Raw genomic sequence first — 25266 nt, 5'->3', positions numbered from 1 at the left:
CCAAGAGAAGATTCATAACTATCCTCGATTGGCCCCCACCAAAATCGCTCTCTGAGTTGTGAGGGTTCTTGGGACTATGCAGTTATTACCGGAGGTTTGTAAACGGTTTCTCTCAAGTCAACACACCATTGACAAATCTAACTAAGAAAGGTTCCTTCCAATGGAATGAAAGAGCGAAACACACTTTTGATAAGTATAAGAATCATGAGCATTTGCCCGGTTGTGGCCTTGCCTGATTTCTCTCAATCATTCATTCTATCGTGTGACGCATATGGAGAAAGCATTGGCGCGGTATTAATGCAAAATAGACACCCTATAGCTTACACAAGCAGAGCGTTTATATTCCATTTATGACAAAAAGATGTTGATCATCGTGCATGCACTGACAAAATTTCGACAGTATTTGGTAGGTGCCAAGTTTGTTGTCTGTACCAATCATAATAGTTTGAGATAGAGGCAACAAAAATGGGTAACTAAGATTTAGGCTTTTGATTTTGACATTGAATATGTGAAGGGAAAGAACAATGTGGTTGTAGATGCCTTGTCAAGAAAACCCGCCATCTGCTTAATGGCTCAAATTTCAGCTAATTGGAAAGCACACTTATTGGTGGAATATTACAAAAACACATTTGCATGTAATCTAATGGATGGAAACACTCAGGATGACTGATACAAGGTGGTGGATGACATCATTTACTATAAGGATCGGATATACTTAGTACCTGAATCCAAATTGAAGCAAAGAATCATGAAGGAAATACATGCTGCACCCTTGGTCGGACACCTGGATTTTCTCAAAACCTATAGACAACTCAGGGAGAGGTTTTCATTTAAGGGACTGAAAGAAGATGTATTGCAGTACATACGGGAATGTGCAATCTATCAACAAAACAAATCCGAACACACTTTATCTGTCGGGTTACTGCAACCCATGCCTATACCAAAACAGAAGTGGGCAAGTATCTCTATGGACTTCATCATCGGACTTCCTAAGGTAAATGGGAAGGATTGTCTCTTTGTAGTGGTTGACAGACTGACGAAGTATTCACACTTCTTCACCATCTCAGATTTCTAGGTTGCACAAGTAGTTAACTTGTTTTTCAAAGAAATTTTTCATTTGCGTGGGTTACCCCAAAACATTGTTAGTGACAGGGATGGTCGGTTTCTCAGTATTTTCTTGGCAGAATTGTTTTGGTTGGCAGGAACAGAATTATCACCAAGTACTAGCTACCACCCTCAGACAAACACACAACCGGAGATTGTGAACAACTAGCTAGAAGACTACCTCCGAAACTACATTTCGGTATAGTAGCAAACATGGGTCAAATGGATGTATCTAGGTGAATATTATTACAATACCACTTATCACATGTCCATTTGAATGGCACCCTTCAAAGCACTATATAGGTATGAACCTCTTTTATTTATCAACATGGTATTGGGAGACAGTCGTGCACCAAGGGCGAGGGACTGGCTTCAACAAGGGCAAGACATCCTAAGATTCTTGAAGGAGAACTTACAAAGGGTGCAGAATCAACAAAAGATCTATGCCGACAGACACCAGACCGAGAGAAGTTTTGAAATGGGAGACTTGGTCTATCTCAGACTCCAGCCATACAGGCAGTCCTCATTGAAGGAAAAAGGGAAAGAAAAATTGACGCCGTTTTCTTATGGTCCTTATCGTGTAGCTCGCGCCATCAGTGAAGTTGTCTACGAACTAGAACTTCTAGAAGGATGCTACATCCATAACGCCTTTCATGTCTCTTGCCTAAAGAAAGTCATGGGACAGAGCATCACAGTAACCACAGATCTTCCACCACTCAATGAAGAAGGGAAACTCATGTTAGTACCGACCGAGATCCTTGATGTACGAGAGAAAACTCTGCGCAATCGTACCCTAAGGGAATACTTGGTACGCTAGAAACACTTGCCATTGGACGAATGCGACTTGGGAATCTGAACACATTCTGCAGCATCCAGCATTGCATTTTTTTAAGGACAAGGAAATTTTGGGACAGGAGGACTATAATTCCTGTCATAAAAATAATAATTAATCAAGCCTTTGTTTATGGGCTGATTGATTTAGTATATCTCGGACCCATTTTTACTTAATTGTATCCGTCTGGTCATCGGCTATCTTTGAAAACCCTTGGGAAGTTCCTCCGAAGGGTATTTAAGTACGGCATGTAGGTAGTAGTTAGTATGCGATTTGGATTATCTTCTTTGTACTATGGATTCCTTCTTGGAGTTCTCTGTTGTTCACCATTTCAAAAGTGAAAGATCTTCCCTACTTGGCTTTCCAATTTCGACAGGAATCAACCCTCACCCTATTTTGTCTATTGTATTTCTTTGCTTCAGATCTAGCAAATCTGGAACATCATTTAGTCTAGAATACATCTATATCTATTTGTGATTATCTTAATATACTTCGGTGTCTTTCTGTACAAATTCCTTGAAGTTTTCGTTTCATTCTGGAGGACTTAGCATTGGGGAATTTGAAGGACAATCTCGTAGTGCACTCTATCCTTTTCCCCTCATCGTACGCATCACCCATATCACCGTACAGCCTCCTCTCCCCCCTCATCGTATGGCCTCTCAACCCACTACCCCTCATCGTACACAACACCCACATCACTGTACGGCCTCCTCTCCCGCCTCATCACCTCAACCCACTACCGTACAACCTCTCAAAGACAACCATACGGTCTCTCTGCTCTTGCTACCGTACGACTTCCAATTACTACCATACGGCCTCCTCCATTTCGCATAGCCTGCTCCAATGCTACCATATGGCTTCCCTTGTGCTCTAATACTACCGTACAGCCTCCCCCATTGTGCACCGTCTACCAAGAGACTATTGTACGGCTTCCCCATTGTGCATCTAACACATACTTGATAGGCTAGATCATGTTGGAAGGGAAATGGAACATTACACATAGCACCTCCTCATTTGTTCATAATCTTATGCAATCCCATGTTCACCTTAGCTTATATAATTGAAGGAATCTACCTTGTAATCTAATTAATCTAATCCTATTTAGCATTATTATACAAATACATTTTACTCTTGTCATATTGATCTTCTCGTTTAATTGTACTTTCCATTAGGCATATAGATCTTGGGTGGTTATCACCATAATTATACCTTACATTGTATGGGAGCAACCCGAGTGTCATTGATTAGCCGTTTTGAGAGATTTTGAGAGAAAATCCTTGTAGATCTTGAAATTTTCAGTATGCTCCTCTCTTACCTTCAATGTTGGCCAAGAGAAGCAAAAAGCTTGAGATAGAAATACTAGATTTGTGGGGGTCCTCTCTGTGGATTTGCATCACAAATAAAATAATTAGATCTTATTCGTGCAATCTCACTCTAAGCTCACTAGTGTGTTCAAAGGGTTCAAGAACATCAATTCCGTTTTTTGCTTCATCCAAATTGGGCATCAAAGGGCAAATCCATGAAGATTTAAGTTTGGGAGATGGTTACGAGATCCAAGTAAGATAGATAAGACAAATTTATATGTCCAAGAAGAGACCACAAAGGTCTAAGAGACTGAAAAGTGTACAAGGCATCAGCTAGGAGCAGGAGCACTAAACAATGTCCACGGGAAGAACAAGCAAGAAAGCAAAAGAAGCAAAAACAAATAAAGATTAAATACTCCTGACAAACTATAAGTTACCCAGAACTGAAGGATCTAGTCCGGGGTGAGGGTTTGCTCCAGACCATTTCAAGGAGCTATTGAAGACAGGGTGATGCTACTGAGTGGGTCCTCTACAAGGCCTCACAAAACTAGTGTGTCTTGAGGAAGAGTCGAGCAACCACTTCGTCCCCTGGGCAAGGGACACAGGCGTGAAGAAAGAGGTGATGAGCAAGTCAAATGTTTGTCTCAACGAAAACTGAAGCTGCAAATTGTAATCACGAAGTTTTATGGCCTCCTAGAGGTAAAGTGCAAGACACCATTGATTAGTGTATCTGAAAAATAAAGAAATGTGCATGCACTCTTTGGACAAGCAGTAGAACATCCCCCCTAATCTCATAGTAAATGGGGAATAAAAAACAAAATGGGTCTCAATTTTTGCCTCCCCAAGGGAGCAAAGACGACAGACCCTGTCCTTCATCAATTTGGCGGTCAGTCTGTATACGTAACTGGAGGGAATCCACTTTAAAGCACCCCAAAGAGATGCAGACAGCATGAGTTCAGCAGTGAGTGAGGTACCAAGGGAATCTCGTCTGGGATATCCATGTATTGTGTATACCTTGATCCATTACATGAACTCCTACCTATTAATCAAGAATTTCAAAACCAAGGATACAACAAAGAAGCAGAGTTTACAACTATAGAAAATAATAGTACAGAGTGGATTTCAAAAAAGTAATGGCATTGATTGCAACATCTTGACAAACAAAGCTTTAAATTCCAAAAAAATCCTAATTGCAAGATGACTACAAATTCCCACAAACCTTATACAACCATCTCGAAAAAATGATAGATGGTGAGGACTACAAAAAAGTGGCAGATTTTACAGCTCTAGATGATAATAGAACAGCATAGATTTTGAAAATAAATCACCATCATCTCAACACTCAAAACTCTTTAACTCCAACAAATGATGATGGAAATGTCATCTACAAATTTTCAACAAACCTAATACTATCATGTGAAAATACACATCAAATGATGACTGCATAGCTGTATTCGCTAATCACAAATGTGCTACAATAATAGAAAAACATTGGAAACAGTTCTAAAATGCTATCCCTGTCCAATCTCAATCATTTCTTTGGTTAGTTCAGCACAAAAGAATTGTTGCCGCATAACAAGCTGAGGAGTATGTTATTTGTCACCCTCGGGATATTGAGATCCTAAATAACAAATGTACCTTACGCTACCTAACTTAAAACTAGCACTATGGTGAGCTTGAAGATAAACTAAAAGAATTATTAATTTAATGTTAAGTTGCATATAAAATCAGATTTTATTCTGGTATTTATTTATTTTCATTCTCCATAACTTTAATGCCACTGAAATATTGAAATAACTGATCAATATGGAGGGCATTGAAATTGAACATTAAAATTGAAAAGTTTAAATAAATTAAAATTGGGTTCTATATCTAGAAGATACTTGCAAATCAGTTCTTATAAACCTGAAATGCAAGTGCTGTTCTATTAGATGTCTTTTGAAAATTTGGTTACTTGTTATTAGAAACCCCAAATTGCACTTTAAGTCTTTTTGTCAAGTTATTAAAGCTTGTAAACTGGTTCTTAAAGCTCAAATTACAAGTTTCCCATCATTTTATAACATGTACTTTAAACCACAGAATGCCTTCTTTAGTGCCTTTTCGCAAAGTCAATAACTTGAAAATCAGTTTGCTAAGCCCATATTGCAAGTTTGTAATAGAAAGGAGCTTGTTATTTGTAACCTGATATATATTGTTAGTGCTGTTTTGGCCTTCATTAAAAGAAATACAAGTTGCAAATCCTTGTTGTGACTTGTGTTGGGCTTCATGAAACCCGAAATGAGGGATTCAATGTGTGTTTCAAGTTTAAGACTTCCAATCTGTTTTCCAAAGCCCATGACTGGAGTTCTGCACATGTTTTGTCTTCTAGAAACTGTGTTTTTCTGCTAGAAGCTCAGATCACAGTGGATGCATTTATCATTAAGTCCATATAAGCTCGCATTGAAGGATTCCAAAGGCTATTGCCTACATTTTAGACGTCATATTTAGCATGTAGTTTTGGTATTTTCCTGGTTCATCCTTTTCAGGCATGTTTTCCTTTCATTTGTTAATGTTTTGATTTAAAAAAATTCATTCGTTTTAAGGCTTTAGTCGCCATAATAAGGTAAATGCATATCTTTCTTGTTTTTGTAATGTCCCTTGGAAAATTTCTCTATGTTTACCTTATTTCTTATTATTAACACTCTTGATAAATTGACTATTTATATGGATTTTCCCATTTGACATACAGTTCACTTAATTAGGATAGAATAGTGAACTAGAAAAGATTGATTAAAATGGTTATTTACTTTAAAGTAGTTAGTCCTTTATCTGGTGTATTCTCTATGGATTCATTTCTTTCAATCTATAATTTCATACTTCACCTTGCATCTGATTGAAGTCTGAATATTCATATCAGTAATTCATATCCCACACTAGCAAATACTTTAAGCATCTCTTTAATGTTTTGCATATACTAAAACGGCCAACCTATGATTATTCAGTGAAAATTAATGAAATCCACTAGGTGATTAACCAAGTTAGTTTGGGAAGGTGAATATAAGAGACTTTGGAAGCCACCATCCCCACAGCATCTTAATGAACTGTTCAAATTGAAATTTTTGGCTGCAACATTCAGACCCGTAATCCCTCTGTTGGCATAAGTATCAGATTAGATACGACTCATACCTCAGTCACCATAATGTTGTAAGTTCTGTGGATTGACTTTCTTCAATATCAGTGATTTCTATGTATTGATTAAAGTATATAACTGTTGTGCTCTCCAAACGAAATCCACCCGATTAATTTGATTAGAGTCGACCAATACTAAGTGTATCATATATATATTATTGGTACCTCTTTGGCAATGCTTTGTAATGTGTTTTCACCTCTAAATCCCTTGATCAAGCTTAAATGGAAACCTCTAACAACCATATTAATTGTGCCCGATAATACATGTAACTAAATGGATATCTCATGCTGTTTGTATAGATCACTATTGGATATTCCATGTCCCCTCTTCCATATTCAGTCCATGATTCTTCGGACTTCAGCGTCTATCAAGATTCGTTAAATATTAAGCTTGAGTCCACTCAATGACACCCCTTTGGAATGACTAGAAATATTATATCTGCTACTTCCCCAAACCACGCCCCCCCCACGTGGGGATGAGTTTGAGTGCCACTTTATAATGTGCAAAAGGATGGATTATCTCTAAAAGACATGTTCGATATCCCTCTTTAAAATTGGTTTGTTACATTAGTTCTCTTATGATTTCCAAAGCCCATATATTTCCTCATAATCCCATTTGTAATAAATAGCCACCATTGTTACTACTTATCTTCTCATAATATCAATGGTTATATAACTTCTATGGTTTAATGATTGTTTCCTTATCGATTCAATCATCTCTTAATCAGCATACTAGAAAGATTGAACTTAATAAAACTTCCAAGCTAATTACTCCATTGATGATTATAGAGATAGTTTGATGATTCCCAAATCCTTCCGCCAAAGACACCCTATATTCGTAGAGAATTCGGCTGCTCTATTTGTTGATCTCAACTAGTAAAAAGGAATCAAGTCTTGTATATAATATGTATAAAAAAATCTCACCATTTTTATCATATATGGTGTAATATAATATCAAATGTTGAGTGTATAATAGCATGACCAATCACTGTGATGCACTACAGTAAATCCTAGATGCTATAATTTAAACTTAGCAATACTCCTGATCATATACAACCGTTGGTGTACTTCACAATCAGAGTAAAATTCTTTGGTGTTCCATATATATATATATATATATATATATGCACATTGTTGAGATACTAAAGTTGATGGCGTTAGTAGAGTGAATCACTTTGTTTAGAGCCTGTTTGGTTGCTAGAATTGAGGTGGAATTGGGAGATGGAAATACTGGAATTCTCAAAAATGGAATTGATGTAAAGTGGAAATATCACACAATTTCACAGATACACAAAATAGTCCAATTGATACATATGAAGTAAAACCTTGAACATACCATTCATACCACAATACCAGTAGGCAAGGAAATGATTTCTTTATTAATATCAAAAATCAACATGAGTACATTAACAATGTTCCAGATATTTATAGAAGGCTCATTTGGTTGGAAACCAACCGATGCATTTCCTCACCACCTAACTACCCAACCCGACTAGCTTTAACAAATACTAAACATAATAGTTACTTTATTCCAACTACATCTATCGCCCCAAAAAAAACGCCATCTTCTAGACGACTATAGAACATGAATCCAACAAAAACAAACTTTGACTTCAAGAGGAAGGATGGGGGGGGCATCCCTGTGCTCAGAGTTCCCCTTAGCCATTACAGGTCTCACTCAATTGTCTTCTACTTTGTCCAAACGCCTTGCAATACCCGTAATGTGTCCATCTTTTTGGCTTCTGTGGTGGCGACCTTGCTCTCTAATGCAGCTTTTTCTTTGTTCCAAGCTTCTTGCATGGCAACTTTCTCCGCTACCCACTGATGTTGAAGACACTTTCTTTCTAGCCCCCAAGCTTTAGGTAGGTTTTTTTCTTTTTGAAGTTTCAATAAGGTTCCCCAAAAGGCAACCTCCATAGCTATTAGCGCCTCTGTGAGAGGCGATTGTCCCTATCCCATGGAAATGATAGAGTTGCTAGTCCATGTAGTAGCCATGTCCTCCTCTAAATATCCACCTTGTTTTAGTAGTCCCCAATCTGTGTGGCAGTTAATCTGCATAAAGGTAGCCATCATCTCTACTGTCGTGATGATAGTTTCCAGATTCTGAACCCTGGCCGGCTACATGATCTTCCTAGTAGAATGCTCCATCGCATGAAGCTCAATAAGGAATAGTTCGGCCTTGGCTACAAAAGAGGTTGTGTCTGGTGGTTCCCCACGCTCACTTTGTATCTCTACCTGATCCTCAACAACTATCTCTAAGGGTGAAGGCACCATGCCTTCTTCCTCGAGTAACCTATTCGCCTCCTCTAGGACGATATCTATCTTGGCCATATCCGTAACAGCCATTGTCGTCATGCTTCCCTAAGTGTGAATTTTCCTTTTTTCTCCTCTCCTACTGGTTGTACCACAAGAGCAACCGAATGGACTATTTCTGGGCCAAGAGGTGTTTGTAACCTCACTTTATGGGCACACTTTGTTTGGCACCTCAAATCTATGACGTCAGTACAGGAGGGTTGTTCCGGAAAGATAAGTGGCGCCATCTTTGGCACTGATATTCTAGAAGCCCCCCATGTCAGAATTTGTTTACTACCACCTATTCCTTCCTTGACTCCTGCTTGATTTGGATTGGAATTATCTGCTACCTCAATTCTGTCGAGATCACTAGGCGGTTTTTGGTAAAGCTCAGGAGTTTTTGCTACTCTTGTTAGAAGTGGCCTCTCTATAGGTGGTAAAAATGTCATCGTCTATGGAGTCCCTTGCAAATGACTCAGGCGGATCTCCGCCTCCTATGAGTCAGCGGAGGATGAATCCATATCACTGCCTTCTTCTTTTGAGCTTTCGTCATCCTCTTCCTCTTCTGCTTCTTCGATCACTATTGTTTGTCTTGGTTTTTTTTTCTTGCGTTCACCTCCATTGTGAGATCCTACATCCATGGTATCCAGATGGAGCCAGTATGTCATAGCCAATTTGTAAGGTTCTACTCTACTAGCCGGTACCTATGTCCCCTGATGCTCATTGCTCACCTGAGTGCGTATTGCTTCTAAGAACAAGGCCACCGTATGATGAGGCATATAAAAGGCTTTGTGTTTCAACTCCATGAATTCTCGAGGTCTATATCAGAAAGAAATTTAGCCCAGTTATATGTCTGCCCTTTATACAATCCATCCACTACCGGTAACATCCAAAGGGCAATGTCGGAAGTGCGGCTGACCGTAGTGAGCTTGCTTTTAACCAAATCTACAACACAATGTCATTCATCATTTGCTATGAAAATTTCCTTTAAACCCCTATTGTTCTTCAAGATTCCTTCCTATTCCAAACTTGTAAGATCTTTTTGACACATTAATTTCAACCATTTCTTCTTGTCTTCTATTGTCATAGAAGTTTTTTCAATTTCTTTCCCACTATTGGGAATTTTGAAAACCCTACTTATTTCTTCTACTGAATAAGAAACTGTCACCTATTTTTGGAAATGTTGTACTACAGATTAAGATATTATCTCCTTAGTTAAATACTTTCTATAATGGTCAACTACTTGTCTATAGTCCATCTTTCAGTCTAGATAGGAATGTTTCCTATCCTATGTCTTTTAGTCTAGATAGGAATGTTTCCTATCTTGTCTTCAATTTTGTTTCTAATTTTGTCTTCAGTCTACGTTGTTTCTTTTAGAAACAACGTCCTTGTAATTCTTTATAAGGAACACATTTGTTCCTCTGTTAATCAATCAATCATCCAAAAATCCGTTAATCTGCCAATTCTTGAATCTTGTAACATGGTATCAAAGCTAATACTTAATTTCTTCGAAAAAATTTATGATTTCTTCTTGAAATTATTTGTTTAAATATTTTTCAATTTATTTCGCTAAAAACCTGCATAGGGTTTTCTGTCTAGAGAAATCCGAATCAGATCACAATCTCAGGCTAGGGTTTCTGAGACTGAGTTTTGAGCAGTGCACGTTTATGTGTTTCAAACTTATCTACAAATCGCGGATTCGAGATCAAAAAATCACGTTTTTTCTTGGGGTTTGTTTTTCATTTGCAAAATCATGCTTTCCAGTCGTGATTTCTTCCTCCAAAGCCACGTTTCTCCGTGTGGATGGTCGACCTAAGTCTGCAATTGAAAGGTGTCATCCAAAACCTATGAAAAACCCGTACTTTCTCAGATGGCTCTGCAAATAGCTCGTGTTTTTCTAAGATCACGTACAGCGTTGTTAAGAGAGAAAACTCAGTTTGTTTTGCAAATATCTCCTTGCCTTTTCTGTCTCAGACAAAAACACCTCTATTCTGATCAGAATCGAACAGTTTTTTGGACTGAAAACATCATTTTTTGCCTTTTTGACCTCCATGGCCGCCGACTAGATTTTCTACTCGAAACTCTAATTTATGGGGTCAGAAAACTTTTTTGATTACAGATTCTTGATGGGTTTTTCAAGAGCTCAACTGGGTTGTCATCCGTTTTGTCTGAATGCCTTATTTTTTGTGCCTCGATTTTCGAGCTAGCGGATCTAGAAATCAACAGTAGATTTCTTCTAGGTTTTTGAAGCTCTCATCTGGATCACTCTGATTCTTCTAGGTCTTCTGTTTTTTTGCCTCGAAGAACGTGTGTTCACAGATTTTCACATTTTTTCATTGAAAAATATGCCATGGCATCTCTGATGAATATTTTGCTCGAGCATAACTCCAAATTCAATGGTCACAATTATGGAACTTGGAAGCAGCGCATCATCACAATCTTTCAATATCGGAACACCGATCAACTTGTTCTGGGTGTTACGAAGAGTCCGACTTCTCCGAGTCTTGATCAAGGCGAGGCTGCATTTTCGCCTTCTAAATCTTTTTTTTTGTTTTTTGGGTTTGTTGATTTTCTCCTTAAAAATCATTTCATGTTGTCTGTAATACTCAAGGTTGTGTGAGATTCTGGGTTTTACTATTTTTTCCACAAAAACAAAATTTTGTAATTGCAATTTGTTTTGAGTCATAGCACTCTTCTGGCAAAGCTTCTTCTTGGTTTCAGCATTTTGTAGATCCAAGGAGGGTCTCAGTTATCCCAGAATGTTCCAACATCCGTACATTGACCATTAAGGGAGGGTATTAAGATATTATTTCCTTAGTTAAATACTTTCTATAATGATCAACTACTTGTCTGTAGTCCATCTTTCAGTCTAGATAGCAATGTTTCCTATCCTGTGTCTATCAGTCTAGATAAGAATGTTTCCTATCCTGTCTTCAATTTTGTTTCTAATTTCGTCTTCAGTCTACGTTGTTTCTTTTAGAAACAACATCCTTGTAATTCTTCATAAGGAACACATTTGTTCCTCTGTTAATCAATCAATCATCCGAAAATCCACTAATCTACCAATTCTTGAATCTTGTAACAATGTTATACTATAGATTTATGACATGATTTCTCATACCTTGTGATTAAATTCCGTAGTATAGGTTTAAACTCTTTTAATTCAAAAATCGGCATGAAAATGATTTTATCTACCTTTGTTGCACATAACACTTTCTTCAAAGGATGGTCCGCCTCTGCTTTTTCACACCAAGTCCTGCACTCGCTTCCCATCACACTTCCAAATGTAATATTCTCGAATCTCAACTGTGGTGGTGATTTTCTGTGCCACTTTCCCTTTACTTTTTGTCATCTTCCTTACCTCCTTTGCTTGCAATGCAGCAGATTTCTTCTTTTTGGAGTCGATAATGTTTCCTTTGCTCGGATTACCAATGCTTGGTTTCACCATTGTGTGTTGATGTGTCAGTTCCCAAATCTCTTCAACTATTTGTATATGCCACCTGTACCAACTATACCAACCGTTCTTACAATGTGAGTGCTTGCAACAAAGCCCTTCTTCCATCTTAGAATTGATAGGTACGATTGCTTGTACTGTCTTCTGCCATTCTACGGACTCCTCACGTACAGATGTTATCTTTTCCTCCTGTATCAATGTTGCCTCTTCCTCCCATACGTATGTTATCTATTGTTTTTGCCTTACAGATGTCAAAGATTGCCCATGTCATACGGATACCTGTTGCTGCCATACGGGATGTTGCTGAACGGAATGTTGTCGTACGGAATGATGTTGTATGGAATGATGTTGTATGGAATTCTCTCATCTGAAATGCTATCATAAGGAATGTTGTTGTACAGATTTTTGTCGTACGGAATTCTGCACTTCCTCTGTATCACTAACACTATCGTACGTCCTCCTATGCTTCCCTCCGGTGGTACGGACGTCCATACGGGTGTTCCTTTCACTACTCGTATGGTTGGTGCTTTCTCCACTGTTATGGCGAGTATGTTCTATAACTCCTCTTTATATTGACCTGGCTTAAGTTTTTCTCCTTCAATACTCATACTTTTTGTTTTGTGTACTTGTTCTTTTTCTGTACCTGTAAAATGGGTGCTTGCTAATTTATTTCTATCCTTATATGCTTTTAACTTATACCTATTTACTAAGTCTCCGATAGGTTTGTTATCCAAAGTAGATAACTTTATTGCTCCATTCTCCTTTATTTATGATATTTTAAATGATCCTAGCCATTAGACTTTAAATTTTCCTAGCTTTATTTCATTTTTCCCATTATACCTTAGTACCAGTTGTCCTCGTTTAAAATCCATTTTCTTCAAATGTTTGTCATGCCAAAATTTTCACCTTTGCTGGGCCACCTCAGTACTCCATTGAGCAAATATCCTCTTTTCATCTAGTTTGAGTAAAGTACATAGTCCTTCCTTGAGGCTCTCCTCATCCTCCAATCTGTGTTCGACTACCACCCGTAAGCTTGGGACTACATGTTCCATTGGTACCAAGGCCTCCTGTCCATACATAAGGGAGAAGGGAGTATGTCTAGTAATGGCCTTATACATAGTCCTATATGCCCAAACCACTGTCGGAATTCGTTCTTCCCAATCCTGCCCTTCTACTCCACAAGTTTTATATAGGATTGCCACTATTACTTTGTTTGTGGCCTCTGCTTGGCCATTTGCTCTTGGATAATAAGGATTGGAGAAAGAATGAAAAATTTTATACTCACTTGTCATCCTCCTGATGGTATAATTGACGAAATGTACTCGGTCACTTGTTATCTGGAGTGGAATTCCGAATCTCGTGACTATTTGTTTATACAAAAACTTGGCCGTGTTGAGAGCCATGTTGTCTGGGAGGGCCCGAACTTCAGCCCCTTTAGTTAAGTACTATGTTGCCAGCACAATGTACTTACACCGATGACTTTTGCTTACCGGTAAGGGTCCTACAAAATCTAGTCCCCACCACTCAAATAATTCTTCTGGTTTAGACGGAAATAATGGCATGAAGTCTCTTTTGAGTGGTCTTCCTGCTCTTTGACAAGTGTCGCAACTCAATACCCATTCCCTTACATCTGCGAACAATGTCAGCCACCATAGTGCTCCCAAAAGTACCTTCTTCAATCTAGTATCTGGTTCCATGTGACCTCCCACCAATCTTTCATGGGCTTCACTTAGAACCCCTGGAATTTCTTCCTCCATTACACATCTCCTCAGTATTTCATCCAGTCCCATTTTGTACAATACCCCGTCAATTAGCTAGAATGTGCTACTTTTTAAGGCAATTTTTCTCCTTTCTGCTGCAGGCATTTCCTTTGGAAAGATTGTTGATAGATAGTGTCCAATTTTTTCATACCACTAAGGTAATACTACAATCTGAAATAAGTGTGCATCTGAAAAATCCTCACACACCCCACTACTCAAAGCTTCCCTTGACTTGATCCTTGACAACTGATCAGCAATCACATGAGATTTTCCCGACCTCATTATAATTTTAAATGTAAATTCTTGTAATAGAATTAGCCATTGTAATAACCCCAACAGGTTATAACTTCTTCAAACACCAAAAATCTTTATAGTTCAGTGGTTTGACATTTCGTCAAACAGTTTGCAAGCAAGCTCTGATACCACTGTAATGGTCCTGCTCAAATCCGACCTTAGAATGCTGATTGAAGGCTTGAAGAATTTTGTCAAACACTTTGCATACAAGGTGTCATATGACGGATATAACTTTTCAGATTGCTGCAATGACTCTTGTTTCGATTTGCATCAAAGAGAATGCTTACAAAAAAGACTCCAGATTGTCTAAACAATGACCTAACATGAATGTGCAACTAATTTTGACAATATTCAATACAAATATGTGACTTAACTACTTGCAAAATGCAGCTACAGCAACTAGTAATTATGACAAATACTTTGGATGCAACCTAAGATGGCATTAATGCACTTACAACCATCATTAATATAAACACTTAGTATGCAAAATTATAACATTATTTATGCCAAAAAGAGAACTTACAGCCAATTGATATTTTGTCAAACAATTGGAATGCAAACTAATAAGCTGATCATCAACTCTAGGGTTGCAATATAGATAGTCTAAAAATTACAACGCTCTTTCAATTGCAAAATCCTAGCCATCCTTTGATACCAATAATGCCAAATGGCAAACAAAGACAAGTGCAATGTAAAATAGTGAAGTGCTGAAGCTATATTGTGTACTCAGCTGAAAACCTACATTTCTCAGGAAATATGCCAAATGAGAAGTGAAGAACCTGATTGTAGATGGCTGCAATAATTTTCTTCAATGCTGCTCCTTCTGCTTTGCTTTTTTTCGATCTGCTTTTTCCACTTGCTTTTTCCGGATTTGCTTTTTCGAACTACTTTTTTCAAATCCACTTTTTTGAACTGCTTTTTCGGATCCGCTTTTCGAACTGCTTTTTCCGGTTGCTTTTTTCGGAGCTTCTTTTTCGGACTACTTTTTCGGCCTGCTTTTTTAGTTCTGCTTTTCCGGCCTACTTTTTTCAGACTGCTTTTTCGGCCTGCTTTTTCAGTTCTGCTTTAAAATGGCTTCCTATAATTTCAGACCTGCTAGAAATGACCAATAATTTCGGCCCTGCTAAAATTGCCTTCTGAAATGCTGAAATGCTGAAAATGGCCTTAGGCCCAATGATGCCCTAGCTGAAGTGACTGAAGTATCACCTCCAAATGTGCAAGCCTTCAAAAGATATTTCACTTCCTCAGTTATGCAAATCCAAAGGAGTTTTTGTTCCCAAAGATCAATTGACTATCTCAAACCACTTGGCTCCACAATAGACTATGTGACTGAATCACAATTTGATGTCAAGAGAGAAATAAACAACTGGATGATTAGAATGAAGCCCGAGGTGCCTATTTATTCTTTTTCTCCACTTTCTCCAAAAACTTCTAGAACATTATTTTATTTTATCTATTAGTGACTTTATAAAAAATATTTTATAATTCAAGTCACTTTATTAAATTAATTAAATATAAAGTTACCTTTTAATATTTATTTATTTGATAACTTTATAAATAATTAACTTAATATCACTTATTTATTTAATTAAAATAATTAATTAGTCATCCTCATAAAATATTCATTATTTTGGACAACCTAATTAATTAAATTAATTAAATCAAATTGCCTCCAAAATGGGGGCATGACAGCCATCTACTTACTCTCCCTTGAATCACCGGTTCATTTACTACGTACATTAGTGCTTGGTGGTCAACAAAAAATGTAAAGGGTGTAGCTCGTAAGTAATGTCTGAATTTCTGTACTGAATACACCATACCTAATGGTTCCCGCTCCGTGATACTGTAGTTACACTCAATTTTAGATAGGAGCCTGCTTGCAAAATATACAAGATGATCCAGCCCTTCCTTCCCTATTTGTGCCAAAGTGGCACCTATTGCATAATTGGATGCGTCCACATGGACACAGAATTCTTTGTCCTAGTCGGGATATATGAGCATAGGGGCCCCGATTAATCTTTTCTTCAATTCTTGGAAGGCATCTTCCTGCTCTTCCTTCCACCCAAAGCGCTCGCCTTTCCTAGTTAATCTCTCTAGTGGCACTGATACTTCAGCAAATCCTTTTATAAATCTTCTATAGTATCCTACATGATCCAAAAATGACTTGATACCTGTTACATTGGACTATGCTTCCATTTCCAAAATCACCTTGATCTTCTCAAGATCTGTATTCAATTCTTCTTTGCACACAATATGCCCAAGAAGTCTCCCATGTGAAACCATGAACCTGCATTTTTTTGGATTGGGGGCTAATCTTGCTCTTCGACATTTCTCCATGCATTCTCAAAAAAATTTGAGGTGTTGCTCCTGCCCACTGTAAACCGACCGGTCGTGTAAGAATGCTTTGAAATTCCCCACAGACATTCCATCAAAGATATGTAGTATGATCCTCCAGAAGGTGGCTAGTGCATTGCATAGTCCGAAGGGCATCTTATTATAGGCATATACCCCATCTTCGACCATAAATGTAGTTTTTAGCTTATCTTCTTCCGCAATGCTAATCTGATTGTATCCTAAAAATCCGTCCATAAAGGAATACATCTCATAGTTGGCTACCTCCTCCAAAATGCTATCAATAAACAAAATGGGAAATGGGTCTTTTTTTGTCACCGAATTCAAACATCTGAAATCTACAGAAATCCGAATTTGAGCGTCATCCTTCTTAAGTGATATGACCATAGGAGATACCCATTCACTTGTTTGTACTTTGAATATTATCCCTACTTCTAACATCTTTTTGATTTCTTCCCTGACCCTTTCTGCATAGTTTTTGTCCATTCTATAAGGCCTTTTCCACACTAGTCTTGCTCCAGGTACCAATGGAATCCGATGGACACAGTTCCGGGGGTACTCCCTTCAAGTCTTTGTATGTCCAAGCAAAGATATCCTTATACTCCAAGAAGATTCAAAGGGTTGTCGCTTTCAATACTGGGTCCCAATCATCTCCTATCCATATTTCCTTAAGTTGATCTCCTTCTTCGAGGTTTAATGCCTGGAGCTTGGCTTCCTTGTATTCCACCCTTTTTTCAAAAATGTGTGCATGTGTCTTGCTAAGAGTTTCCATCCCTTCCTTATACCATGTGTACCCTTCCGGGTATTGTTCCTCCAACTTAGATTCTTGTGCTTCCAGCATATTACATTCTACATGGAAAACTTCATAGTCTCTCATCTGTCAGTGAAATAATCCATTAAGGGAACTTGTGTAGTCTTCTAAGCATTCCCCTAATCTAACTACTCCTTCCTCATCTGGTTCCATCCCTCCATAGTCCTCTCCTTCTAAGTCTAATGCACTAACTGGTTCTTGAGGTCTATGATGTACTTTCTTCCTTTCGACTCAATAGATTGAGTGTTTCACTTCCAATTATCGGTAGCTTTTGCTGCAACCATCCCCTTCCTAATAGAGCATCGTATCCTTTCTTCTCTAGGGTGATAACTAAAAAATCAAGAAAAATTTGTTGTGTGCCAACTATGACATTTTGTCCCATGAGCGTTCCTATACTCTCGATTCCATGTTGGTCCGCTCCCACTAGTTGAAATGTCGATGGCCAGAGTGTAGGTTTCCCTATTTCCTTCCATGTTTCTTTTGATAAGACATTTAAGCTAGAACCTCCATCCACAATAGTATTTGAGAGTTTCCACCCTAGTATCTCCATCTCTACTACCACTAGTGTTCTCCCCATCCCTATGGTGAACAGGGTATTGTCTTCTGCCCATATTTCTCCCTCCCTCTCTTTCTTTGACGTTATCTCTTTCGAGTTAGTCCCCTGTGTTAGTGCTACCTGCAGTCGGGGGTAATGTTTCTAATAAATCACCTATTCTCACTAGGATAGTAGTTTCCAGTACTTGCCTTGCTGCACAATATTCGTTGCACCCTTCTTTGAAGTAGGCTTTTCTAGCTTTGTCTTTCCTTCCTCTCTCATGCTATCCTGAATGTGTTTCTTTGTTTCCTTAAATCTTTCAGTCTCCATAGTAGCATCCGAATAAGTTAATTTTTTGGCTCGCATCCTGGTGACTGCAAGGATCTCGCCTTTTGGATCTTCAATGACTAGCATATTTACCCCCTTTTGTCTCGGGCAATTTGCATCTTCACGGTTGCCTGGCCCACACCATTTGCAGAGCATCCCTCCATTTTTTCCTCCTTCGCTTTGACAATCTCATGCAAAATGTCCCCATTCATTACATCTCCTACATTGAATCATCGGCCTCCCCTTGGAAACATGCTGGAGTGGCCGTCGCAGTGTGTTGTTATTGCTATTGTTGTTGCTATTATTGTTACTTCCTCTCCTGTTATTTATGTATCCTCTTGGTGAGGTTTTCGTATTTATGTTCTTCAGCGGAGTGGAGGGAGGTGTGGATTGCCCCCCTTGGGTCAGGAATACTTGGCCGCTCCTTTTCAAATTATAGGGGCAAGCTTTAATTGCGTGCCCCAATACCTGAAAAATCTCACAAAATGCTTTCTTCAGGCATGCTCTTTTAGTATGGCCTTCTTTTTCACACTCAATACACCAAAGTTCTCTCCCTTCTTTCTTTTCTTCTTTACTCCCTGCCACTTCCTTCATCAAATGCCTCAGGTCTTTTCTCAGGGCTTGAATGGTTTTGGATTCTTCTTCGCTCTCCTCTGAGCTTCCACTTTAGCTTCCATGCCTTCTTGCCTTGGAAGTTTTACTCTCGCTTTCTATGTCCATGGCACGGGTACATGCATCTCCAAAGGTCGATGGTGGGACTATCTTCATCTTTTTTCTTAGAGATGGTGTTAATCCTTTGATGAACCATAGTCTCTTTAGTCCATCTGCTAGCTTGTTATCTAGTTTCCCTATCAGCTCTTTCATTCTTCTATTGTAGGCTTTGACAAATTCACTCTTCCCCTGTCTTGTGTTATAAATCTTCGTTACTATTTCATCATCATCTCTCAAAAATTTGAATTCTTCCTCGAAGGCTGTGTGGATGTTATTCCGTGTGTTTTTCTTTGTTGCCTGCAAATCTGTATACCAATCAATGGCCATACCCCTTAATGTGGCCGAAAAGGCTTTTAACCATTCTATTGCGTCATTTTGTCCATTCGCTTGCCATATAGTTATACATGTTTTACAGTGGCGAGCGGGGGTCCTTTGAGCCATCCCCTATGCACCTTGGTAATTTTTGTTTGTCTATTGCCATTATGTGAACACCTCCCGATGGAACACCTCCTAATGGAACACCTCCCGATGGAACACTCCCTCCCGACTGGAAGTTCGTTCTGGAGGAACTACTGAAAGTATCCCCTTCTTGATTTTGCTCCTGTTGGAAGTCTCTCCCTGCCGGTGTCTCTGGATTTTTGTATCCCAACTTCCTTGCTGGTGTCTCTGAGATGACCAAATTTCCTATACCTTCAATTGTATGCTTGATCAAATCTTCTTGGATTCTTGTGGAATCCCCTTGTCCTTCTTCCAACTATGACGTCGCTCCTCCTATTGTTAGCAATGTAGTCTCCTCAAGGCGACTTCATCCTCGTTTTCTTCTCCCTGTACCCGCCTAGGATATATGTTTGGAATCAAGGGCATGAATCATTTTATTGTTTGTTTCCCTTTTTGGAATCTTCACGTTCTTCGCGCTCCCTCGTCCTCCTTTTCACAAATTGTTGAAGTACTTGTTGTCTCCTCCGTTCTCTTTGTGTTTCAGCTCTTTCCTCTTCCACTTATAACAAATTTCGTGCTAACAAGCGAGAGATCTCTCCCAGGAGATTGTACACTATTAGTGGCACCGAAAGTTCGTCGTGTACTGTACCTTCAGGGACTTTTCTCTCTTCCCTTTGTACGTATTGACCGACCACAACTTCCCAGATCATTACCAGATCACGTGTCAATTGATCTTCCCTAGATATTTCCTCCTCTTCCCTATCACTATTTACTTGGATGGGCGGTACAAAGGGTCTTCCTATTACTCCATCTTGCAGACCTCTAGGTTCGAACCTAGGCAACGGCGCCAAAAATGTAGAGTGGAAATATCACACAATTTCATAGATATACAAAATAGTCCATTTGATACATATTAAGTAAAACCTCGAACATGCCATTCATACCACAATACCAGTAGGTGAGGAAATGATTTCTTTATTAATACCAAAAATCAACATGAGTACATTAACAATGTTTCAAATATTTATAGAAGGGTCGGTTGGTTGGAAACCAACCAACACATTTCCTCACCACCTAACTACCCAACCCAACTAGCTTTAACAAATACTAAACATAATAGTTACTTTATTCCGACTACAATTGATTTTTACAAATTCTAATTTTTGCCCAAAATGACTATACGAATCTTCCCTCTCAAAAGGTGGAATTGGAAAACCAATTCTAATTCCACTTTTTTATAGTTCAATATTTATAAAATTTTCGAGTTCAATTGCTCATTTTTTCCTATCCACATCGTATGTGCCAAGTTGTGTTCGAAGAAGTTTTGTTCGCTGAAGATTTTGCCATCATATCTGCCCATCGTAGTTGCCATCATTTTTGCCCAAGTTCTATTCGCTGGAGATTTGCAAGTTTTTGTTCAAGCGTCTATTTTCAAGTATGATAGGTTTTCTTTTTTACTATTCAATATTATGTGTATGTGGCTGTGTATTTTGGTTCAATATAATGATGCACATTCCTTTGTGCCAATGTTGGCTCAAGGTTCTAATAAGCTCTAGGTGAAGAAAGACAAACTCAATGAGAAGACAACACAACTTATTGCATTGATTCAAAAGATCACAATATCTTCCAGAAGTGTGGATTTAATGCCTTCTATCCCCAAAGAATCCATTAAACAGGCAGAGAAGGCTAAGGAAAAGGCTAAACTATTGACTCTTGGGTGGGTCAAATGATGATACAAGAAAAATAGGTAGTGAGAAAAAAACTCCAGGTGCTAGCACACACAAGGACAATGACGTCCAAGTTAAAAGCTCTTGAAACTTTAACCAGAACTTGGAATCCCTTGAGAAAGATCTGGAAACCTGGACTAAGATTTCAGATTTTGAATTAAAAATGTTGTGCGAAAATGGAGAAATACCTTCTTATTGTATACAAGGAGGTGTTGGTGAGTAAAGGTAAGCTCATTGAAGGCTTGGTTAAAGATTTGGAAGTGGTTGTTGAAAATTGCACTGAGAAAGAGCAGAAGATCAATGTTAATTTGAGGAAATATCTTGCAAACTGGTACCTGAAGACCAAGACCTATTTTTGGAAGATATTGCAATCGCAAAACTACTACTAAGGATCCATTTAGAGCTTGAGATGGATCATTTCTGTAATGATCCCATCTTTTAGCAGTTGACCAAGTGTGTGTGCGTTAGCCTTGTTCTACATGGTCCCGAGGGCTAACGAAGGGTTTAATGGGATCTTGGAGTGTTTTGGCCTAGTCATTTCCAGTTTGGGCCAAAACGAAGTTGATTTACTCAGTTTTAGGCATACTTACTATTTTTAGTAAGTCGGCAGGACACAGTGCAGGTCAATTTTGTTGATTGGATTCGATACTCCTCGGTGAGAGCTTTCCGATGAGCTATCACTCGCATTATTCGGAGTCCGATTGCTAATACATTTTAATGCCTGAAGTTTTATTAAAGTAACGTCTAATTTAATTGTAAAATATTAAAGTGTTACTTTAATATTTATTTTATGGTGATGTGTACCCAAAGGAGACATAAGGGGTATTTTAATATATGTTTTATATTATACATCTTTTATCCCACATTGCCCATATGAGTTGAGCGGACCCGTGGGAATAGAATAAAAGGAAGCATTTGTGGCTTCATTAGGCAGGTTGAATATGAGAAGAAATTGGTGTGTGAGTTGCAGCTTTGTTCTTGGCATTTGAGGATGTCTATCCTCTCTTGTAACATTCTAGACGTCATTCCCTTGGGGTTTGGCCTTTGGAATTCTTTCTTATTGGCTTCATTATCAGGCAGTTTAGTTGCATTTCCGGCTACAGGCAGATTTGATATTTTGCTCATATCTTCTTCACTACTTGTCCGACGCTTATGCCGCTTGGAGGGAATGGTATTATGAAGGTAGTGGACTGACTGGAGGACAAAGTATTGTAGCAGCAAGTTCGTAAGCATGGGCTAGAGTATTATGACAATATTGCTGAAGTAATTAGTGAGTTGATAAATCTGCCATGTATTTGGTTTTATGAATTTTGAAAATAACATTTTATTAGCAGCCGTTCATTTCCACTTTGCATATTATTGTAGTTTCTTTCTTGTTTATGTTGTATGATACCAATTCCATACACGAAACACAACAAACAAATAAACGTTTGATTTCTGGAGTTATAAGGGGTTTTAAGAAGTTGAATGCAAACTGTTTGACATAATTCCTTTCAGCAATTTGGTTTAGTTTTTTGGGACATTCAGGGGTGCCCATTACAGTGGTATCAGTTAAACGGAGAAATAAGAGGTTGCATGCAAACTATTTGGCAAAATTCCTTTCAGCAAATTGGTTTAGTTTTTTGGGACATCCAAGGGTGACCATTACAATTTCACACTAGGTTCGCTTCACAAGCTCAAAAGGTACCAATTTTCACTTGATCGGCTTAAATTGATCTTGAGGACAAGACAATAATCTCCGAGTGCTTAGGTGCAGTCATCAAGACAACTACAGTGGCGGAGACTATAGGGGTGTCTAATCCTGAAGAAGTGTGTGAATCAATTCACAAGTATCAAGCAATCATGAACAAGAAACAAGACCAAGGAATGTCATAGGACACTTGGTTCTCTTTTCCCCACTTTTTGGTTGTAGGATGTAATTTTTTTTGACAAATTACACGTTCAGGAGAAGTTATAATTACAGGTAAACAAATTGCAAGTCAAGTTACATTAGGACTGCAATTTGGAATAAGTCATAGTTAATTGTGAAAAAGTCATAGTTAGTTGGACTTCTCCCACCTATAGCTCTCAGACCCTCATTTATATATAGGAGGGTGCTTCATTGTATATATCCATTTTTTGTTTTGTACAAGTAGGTTATGCTCAAATTGTTGCAAGAGTAAAAACTATGACTGTTAATGTGCAAGTTGTTTAAAAGTGAAGAATGCATCAAGTTTATTTCAAACTTTGTGTTGAAGAGGCTTGAGGTATTGAATCAGCGTTTGTAAGTTACATTTGTGATAACAACATGAATTCATTGAGAGGTGCATGTTCTGTTGGTGTAATTGTTCAATATGCTTTTTCTGTAGACCTTTTGTTACAATTTTGCTGATTGAAGTAAATTATGTTATTAGAAGATAGGTAAGAATTCAGAGATTTTGTGCCTCAATTCCAGTCAGCATCACAAGTTTAAAGGTGCATCACAGTAGTAGACTTTGTGCTTTTTTGTATTGTATATTGTTACTCAACCATTTTAATAAAAAAGCAAAAACCTTTGGGTTTCCACAACTCTCTTGTTAAAAATAATTGGTATACTGTTGATTGTTCTTACGTCAATCAGAAGACTATCAATATTATCACTACAGTATTAATCAATTTTTTTAATCATTCTTGAAATTAAAGGAATTGATCTTGTGTCCCACTCATTTTCAATTTCCAATTTAGTATTTGTTGAATTGAACAGTAAGAAGAGCGCCTCTCCTATTGCTGAGAGGAGAGATTTATCACACATACATGTCTAAAATTACTATTTTGCAAGATATTAAGTTACATGCAAAACATTTAGCCAACAAAATGTGTCCAATAGAAGGAACATGCCAAATCTTTCAAGGACAAGTGCACATCATGTTATCGTCTGACCAAATCGACTCCGAATTGGGCCAAGGGTCATAAATGCTTTTCTCTTTAAATCCACAATGTCAGAATGTGAACGCTTGATCATGGATTCTGTCATAAATATACCGGGCCTTATATTCAGGTGTCATTAATACAAAGGGTGCAATTTGCAACACTACACAAGTGAAGGAGGGAGGATGGACCCAATGGACATCCTAATTACCAAAACAATGAAGAAACCATAGTTCAAAATATCGTTATCGGCAACTTAATGCGAAGGACAAGAAAAAAGATATCAGAAAATATCAGAGATAAGTCGGAAACTTCTCAGGAAAATATAGGGAATTTAAAATTTGTTTTTCCATTCAAAAATCTGTTTTTCCAATCTTGATGGAGCGTTCTTTCTCCTCTTTTCCCTTTCTCTCCTCTCCAAATCTGTTTTTTCAATCAAAAATTGTGTTTTTCCCTTTTCTGGGCCATCAAGCGATAAGTTTGCTATTTGTCGTGATAAAATAGAGATATTGTTGATATTTTACCAAGTTCCCTGCACTAATTTGAAACTTCTCTGCAATGACTTATCCAAAATAAGTTGACGCTACCTATCGGGAGCCAAACAATATCACGCGAAGTAGACTAATTGCGGATATATCTGAGATGTTCTGAACTATGGAAGAAAGTTGAAACCGTACATCTCTTGTATGCCACAAGTTTTGCAAAGAAAATATGGATCCTCTCAGAACCAAAAATCCAAAGCATTCTTATGAGATTGCACCAGTGGCAAGGAAAAAGCTGATTAAAGGAAAAAACCCTATAATTTAAATCATACAGAAAATCAGACTTTCTGGGGAAAATGGAAAGACTTAAAAGACAGATCTCTACATTATTTACTGAACAATCAAATCAAAGGGCAGATCAGGTAATATGAAAAACATCAGATTGTATATGAAGCATGGCAATCATATACCTTCACAGTATAAAAGATGGATTTCAGGCCTCATGTAAATGGCACAGGATTGAAACTTCAACTTCTACGACAAGATGGGCAACATTATGAATGTAGGAATTAAGTACCTCGTTCAATGAGAAAAACCAATTTGATCCAATGGTATAATAGCAGAGACATACCCAAGAATCCTGGAAGTCTTGATAAGAAATATGATGCACCAACATCAGGGTGTAGTCCCAGTCCTGTTTCTGGCATAGCATAAAGCTGCACAATTGCATCCAGTACACAATGTATCTCAGAGATAACACGTGTTCAATTTAGAGATTAATATACAAAT

The 25266-nt window shown here is 38.1% G+C and overlaps 1 protein-coding gene across 1 annotated transcript in view; it reads right to left on the bottom strand.

The window, feature by feature from the left end:
* Positions 1–25266, bottom strand: part of LOC149563704 (3-hydroxyisobutyryl-CoA hydrolase 1-like) — a 275341-nt gene that overhangs the window by 153044 nt on the left and 97031 nt on the right. Inside the window, exon 9 of the mRNA XM_089826843.1 lies at positions 25109–25193. Within this exon, the coding sequence (XP_089682969.1) occupies positions 25109–25193 (85 nt within the window). The remainder of the gene's footprint in view (positions 1–25108; positions 25194–25266) is intronic.

Source organism: Cupressus sempervirens, chromosome 4, assembly GCF_028749045.1.
Source record: "Cupressus sempervirens isolate cs-2001-9-10 chromosome 4, ASM2874904v1, whole genome shotgun sequence".
Lineage (NCBI taxonomy): Eukaryota > Viridiplantae > Streptophyta > Pinopsida > Cupressales > Cupressaceae > Cupressus > Cupressus sempervirens.
The sequence above is the reverse complement of the archived record's forward strand: the minus strand, read 5'-3'. Positions and strand labels throughout refer to the sequence as shown.